A 6,189-nucleotide genomic window follows, 5' to 3' on the forward strand; every position below is an offset into this window, starting at 1 on the left:
CCCCCTCACTCTCTCTCCCCCCATCTCCCCCTCACTCTCCCCCCTCACTCTCTCTCCCCCCCCCCGACTGACCTCATCCTTTGCCCCGCCCCCTGAGCCCGACAGTAACAATCCCGCTGGGGGGGCGTGGCCCGGCTGCTCCGTCCCGCGATCAGCTCCTGTGCACGCGGGCCGTCCTGCGCCGCCATTGGCTGCCAGCCCGGTAAACAAGCCGCCTCGGCCAATGGCAGCGGCGAGCACGCGGCGCGCGGGCGGACGCAGGAGGGCTGCACGCGCGGCGGCGGTTGGTGGAGGCCGAGGGGGCGGGGACGGGGCGGGGGCGGGGCGGGGGCGGCCGGGGGCGGGCCCACCTCACACAGCGGACTCCTATTGGCCTAGGCCGCGGGGGGCGGGGCGGGGGCCTGCACGGGCTGGATACCGATTGGTGAAGGGGCCGATGACGAGCGATCGGGGCGGGACTTGTGGAAGGCTATAAGTAGGGGCGCGGCGGCCGCACACAGGACAGAGTGAGCTCACCTGGCAACGGGGTAACATCGGGACTAACGCGATCAATCTCCACCCTTCGGTCACAACAGGAGCTGGTAGCCAAGCTGGACACCGACATGGTGGTCAACAAGAAGCTGCTGCCCACTTTCGAGCTGGTCTTCAGCTCCGACCGCGCCTACACGGCCGGCGATAAGGTGGCCGGGCGGGTCCGCCTGCAGACCGCCCAGCCGCTCAGGGTCACCGCCGTGCGGATCGTCGCCCTGGGCTATGCCCGGGCCCAGCTCGTCAAGGGCTCGCAGCCCCTGCGCCAGCAGCAGGAGTACCTGCGGTACGAGGAGGCGCTGCTGCCCGACGGAGAGACCCGGACAACGGGTAAGGGAGAGGTCAGGGGTCAGCTTCCGGTCTGAGACTGGGGGGGGTCAGCTTCCGGTCTGAGACTGGGGGGGGGGTCAGCTTCCGGTCTGAGACTGGGGGGGGGGTCAGCTTCCGGTCTGAGACTGGGGGGGGGTCAGCTTCCGGTCTGAGACTGGGGGGGGGTCAGCTTCCGGTCTGAGACTGGGGTGGGTCAGCTTCCGGTCTGAGACTGGGGTGGGTCAGCTTCCGGTCTGAGACTGGGGGGGGGTCAGCTTCCGGTCCGAGACTGGAGGGGGTCAGTTTCTTGTGAAGGGGGTCCCTGTTGGAGTCGGGAGGGTCATGTCTCCTGTTGGGGGTTGAGGGGAGAGAGAGCTGGGGTCAGGGGTCGTGGGGGGGGGTCACTCATGTTTGGTGTGTCCAGCCTCTCAGTGGGAAGGGGAGCTGGGGGGGTGGGGGCTGCGTTCAGGCCCCTGTTAGACGGGACCTGGGGTCCTCGCAGCCTGTAACGGGGGGGGGGGGGGGCGCGATGGGCTGTCAGTTCCTGGCCTTTCACCTTTGCCCTTGGTCTGTCCGAGGGCGGTCAGTGGAGGGAGGTGCCCTGTGGTCTGTGAAGGGGAAGCTGTAGCATCCGTGCCTCGTAAGGGGGTAGTTGGGATGTGTAGCTGTCCGTCTGGTGTAGTGGGGGGCTGATGTTGGTCTGCTGCTGCTAAAGTGAGGGTGGTATTGGTTGATGTCTGAGAGGGGTGGTGGACGCTGTCCAAATTGTGTAGTTGGGTATAAAGTTGTTTGGGATCAGTGCACCCTGCAGGATGTGCACCAACTGGGCGGGTTGGGTGGACTGTTCCCATGCCTTCAGATACTGATGACTTCCTCTCGTGTTCTACAGATGTGGACGGATCTATGTTCCTGCAGCCTGGCAAAATGTACGAGTACAGTTTCACCTTCCAGGTGCCTGAAGGGTAAGCTGCCTTTATTCCAACCTGTTGTGGCGGAGGCCTACATACATACCTTTAGCACAGAAGGGGCTCCCATTGCAACTGCTAATTGTGTGTCTGCTTCTGTAACAGGCCCTTGCCCCCCTCGTTCAAAGGCAAGTACGGTGGGGTCTGCTACCTCATCACAGCATATGTTGATCGGGAGAAGCAGCTTCCCCTGGAAATCACCAAGAACTTTGATGTGGTCGAGCCCATCGATGTCAACACTCCAACCTTACTGGTGAGTGATGGGCAGCAGTTGACATAATCGTGAGGCTTAATGCAGAGTCAGATCCACTCCACTGCATCCTCCTAGGGCTGGGCTAGGGTAGGTGCCAGCAATGACCATAGATGGGGGTTGTGACGTGACAGCAGCAAGCTGTTTTATGAGGGAGAGCTTGAGTAAATTGGGGCTGAAAAATGGCTGGAATTTACAAGAATAATGGCGACTTTATCGAAGCATTCAGTTTCTTGGGCAGTGAATGTGAAGAGTTTGATTCCCCTGTCGGTTAGTCTAGGTCCAGGCAGCAGCATCTCGAAACAAGGAGTCACCCATTGAAGACAAATGGGAGGAGTTCCTCCTTTCGGAGGGGCGGGAGTCTGGAGTTCTTTGCGACTGACAATGGTTAAGGCTGGGTCGTTAAATATATTCCAGTATGACTACAGATTTTTAATCAGGAAGGGGAAAAGGTCTTATCACAAATGTCAAATGAAATTTTCTGTTTCCCTTTCAGTGCCCAGTTGTCGGGTCCAATAAGAAGAAAGTGACTTGTTTCTTCCTGTCCGATGGTTACGTGTGCATTGCTGCAAAGATTGACCGGAAGGGCTACTGTCAAGGTAACTCTCTTGGCCTGTTCACTGGCTCCTTGAGCTGTCAGCTTTTCCTGGTTTGTGAAACTCCATGAATCTCAACAATTAACTTTTTTTTTCTTCCCCCCCCCCCACCTTCCTTTCTGCCAGGTGACCAGATCTGCATCAATGCCCAATTCCAGAACAACTGCTCCCGCATCGTGGTGCCCAAGGCAGCCATTTTGGCCAAGCAGACCTACAAGGTGAGCGGCAACACCAAGGTCGTCAAGGAGAAGCTCAACAGCGTCCGGGGCAACCACATCATCTCAGGGATGTCGGAGTCCTGGTGTGGCAAGTGCCTGCAGATCCCGACTGTGAAACCGTCGCTCAGCTCGCAAATCATCCGCTTGGAGTACTCGCTACTGGTGAGTGATGGCTCGGAGTTTGGAACTTCCTGGGCGCTCTGGTGGTAGTGTTCCCTGCAGTCCCCCCCACCCCACCCCATGATCTTTTAATACTGTGATTCCACAATGACCAGCGAAAGGGCGAGGGGCTCAAAATCACACCGGGTGGGGGCACACTTGTTTCTTTCTCGATCCAGCATCCAACATGCAGAGCTGAGCTCAGTAAGACCGCGTTTCGGAGTCTCCTGTCGCATTGTGGGCACGGGGTAATGACTGCTGCCTTCCTCCTGCAGGTTTACGTCCACATTCCTGGCAGCAAGAAGCTGGTGCTGGAACTCCCTGTGGTCATTGGCACCATCCCATACAATGGCATGAACAGCCGGACACCCAGCACTGCCAGCAACTGCAGCAGTGTGAGCAGCAGCAGCAGCAACAACATGAGCTTCAGCAGCATGAGCTGGCCCCACATGGAGTTCCCAGAGCAGGCACCAGGTAAGCACTCGCAGGCACATTCTGGGCTGGTGGCGGGGTGGTGGTGATGGTGATGGCAATGAGCTTTCAGAGTCGGTTTTCCTATCCCGTTGCTATCTTGACTCATCTGGCACACCTCTCTCTCGTAGCCACTCCTTTTGATGTGAGCTCCGGGGGTCACCGTCTGGAATGCCCCACCACTCCCTTGTTGGATGATTTTGACGGCCTTCCAGAGAGTCCCATCTTCATGAAGTCCACAGTGTTCAGCTACGGGTCGTCGCCGGTCAGCTCAGAGGTGAGTAAAAACCGTGTGCCAACCACGAATCGGTAAATCTTTTCCCATCCCCTGAATCCGATGTGCAGGGTCTAACGGCGGTCCTCTTCCTACAGGTGGACGAGAATGGGAACTGTGAGTGCATGGTCGAGTGAAGCAGCAAGGACTCTTCACCAACACAGACTCTTGACTCCAGTTTCAATCACCGTCTGCGTTTTCAGATGCACTTGTAAATGCACTCACCGGGGAGAACCTGAGGGCGCTGGGCTCTGCCAGCGAGAGAAGGGCAAGGAGGTGGTGGCATGTGCCTGCATGAAGGCCTGGGTCCACCACTGACTCCCACCGCAAGATGGCCGAAATATCTAGAGTTACGTCAAGCCAATCAGTAATCACGGGGACGCGCGAATCAAAACGTGTACTGAGCCGAAGGAACTCGGCTCGGGTTTGTGTACAAGGGGAGCCGATTTTTATGTTGTGTAGTTGCTGATTTTTACAAATTCTCTTGTTCAGATTGCCACTTCTTTCTGTTCTCCTGAGGTACTGCTGATTATCTTTTTTGCCTTAACTGACAGGGCTACCCAGGTATTCCACTGCTTTGTGCCAGGCTATAGGCACTGGTGTTTAAAAGGTGCCAGATGATTGTGAGACTGTGTATGGGGTAACCGGTGAACCGTACCCTTTACCTGGCTGAACTCTGAGCAAGCACTGAGTGCACACCCCTTCCTCCATCACTCAGTCGCTGTATCTGCCATTGTCTGGTTTGAAGGACAATGCTAGTCTAAGAATCCCAAAGAGCGTCTGGTCGTTCCAGATATCCTGAACAATTCCCCACTGGGGAGATGCTGCCAAACTTTGCATTTTCACTCCAGTATTGACCTTGGGCTTATTACTCTGATCTGTTTCTTCACACTAGGAGAAAGTGAGGACTGCAGATGCTGGAGATCAGAGCTGAAAAGGTGTTGCTGGAAAAGCACAGCAGGTCAGGCAGCATCCAAGGAGCAGGAGAGTTGACGTTACGGGCATAAGCCCTTCTTCAGGCGCCTTTCCTGCTGTGCTTTTCCAGCAACACATTTTCAGCCACTGCCTTGTAGCATCATTGGCAGTGTCCTGCTAATCGAAGGGGGCATTATATGGTTCCTGTTTTTAGGCAGAAGTTTGGCTTTAGTAGCTTCCTGTTTGATCATACTAAAACAGTGAACTTTTTTGTACTGTTTGTTTTTTTTTATTTTGGTTTTAAACATGCAAGAAACATTTCAAAACACTCCACTGCTGTTTGTATAACATTTCCAGTTTTTTTATATAGAACTTTGTACTGAGGATGTGAATCCTATGTTTTTTTTTCCCCAAGTTATCTTGAGATCTTCTGCCTATCTAAGCTCATTGGGAAATGTATCTCTGTCTAAAGTGTTATTTTGATAAGGACTGTATTTAAATGTTTTGAGATTTTTTTTCTAAAATTCTACGATTGTGCAATCTGCCGGAAGTTGTGTATTTTTCTAAGCCAAGTATTTTATTATGTAAAAGTGTGTGGATCAATTTTTTGAATAAAGTTTTGAAGTATTTTACAGCGAGTGTTGGATATTTCGGCCGTGTAAAGTTGTTTCCTCACTAGTAGCTAATGGCGACGATGCCAGGTGTTGGGGCCTCTGCTTCCTGCCAATAGTCTTACAAACCTCCGTAGCTCCACATCTGTGGGAGACTGGATGCCTCTGTTTCCAGTTCCATTAGTCTAACACTTCGCCCTACTCTGGTTGGCCGGAAGCAACTTCCATCACTGTCTTCAGGAGTCAATTAATGAACTCCCAGCAAAGTGTGCCTCCAAACGAGAGGGGATGGTGCTGATTGTGTCGGGGTGGGGCAGGGAATATGGTATCGTGAACAGTGTGCATCCCTTTGAACTGCTTGGAGTGGGGTTAGGAGGTGTGAGAAATGGGAACATTTAGAGTCACTCATGGGACCTTGTCAGCTGGCATTGAGTAACAACCATGCGAAAGTGCTGATTTGCTTAACATCTTTCAGGGACAGGGGCCCACCAGTCCGGTCTTAACTTAATGTGGTGTTCCTGCAAAATGAGGACAATAGGCAGCCTCCCAAGCTGCATCGCTGTCTGATCTCTCATTCATTGATTCAGTCCCAGAATCCTAAAAGTGTAAACAAAGCTACTTTCAGTCTTTTGGATGCCAACTAAACAAAAGACAGTGGTTATGTGAAAGGAAGCCATCTGGTCCTCACCTTATCCCCTCCCCACCAACACACCCAGGCGAGTACAGCCACTCGAATAGTGCCCCACCTCCCATCCGTCTCCCCTTTGGTTAATCCCTCCAGCCTTCTGTTGAAAGCTTCAATTGAGTCTGCGTCTGTTCTGTGATGCAAACCTGCCCATCGCTTCACCCTAGGCCTGCTGCGTGCACGTGGCCCACCCCTGCTCGAAGATTTG

At 54.1% G+C, this 6,189-nt stretch overlaps 1 protein-coding gene across 1 annotated transcript; it reads left to right on the forward strand.

Annotated features, from left to right (window-relative positions):
- The first annotated feature begins 508 nt into the window (after positions 1-508).
- LOC132811103 (thioredoxin-interacting protein-like) lies at positions 509-5,317 on the forward strand. Its single transcript, XM_060822763.1, has 8 exons — positions 509-858; positions 1,727-1,799; positions 1,908-2,055; positions 2,549-2,651; positions 2,775-3,028; positions 3,301-3,499; positions 3,628-3,773; positions 3,869-5,317. The coding sequence occupies exons 1-8, from the start codon at positions 603-605 to the stop codon at positions 3,905-3,907; spliced, it is 1,218 nt and encodes a 405-aa protein (XP_060678746.1). The 5' UTR covers positions 509-602; the 3' UTR covers positions 3,908-5,317.
- Positions 5,318-6,189: the final 872 nt, after the last annotated feature.

Source organism: Hemiscyllium ocellatum, unplaced genomic scaffold (genome assembly GCF_020745735.1).
Source record: "Hemiscyllium ocellatum isolate sHemOce1 unplaced genomic scaffold, sHemOce1.pat.X.cur. scaffold_2090_pat_ctg1, whole genome shotgun sequence".
NCBI lineage: Eukaryota > Metazoa > Chordata > Chondrichthyes > Orectolobiformes > Hemiscylliidae > Hemiscyllium > Hemiscyllium ocellatum.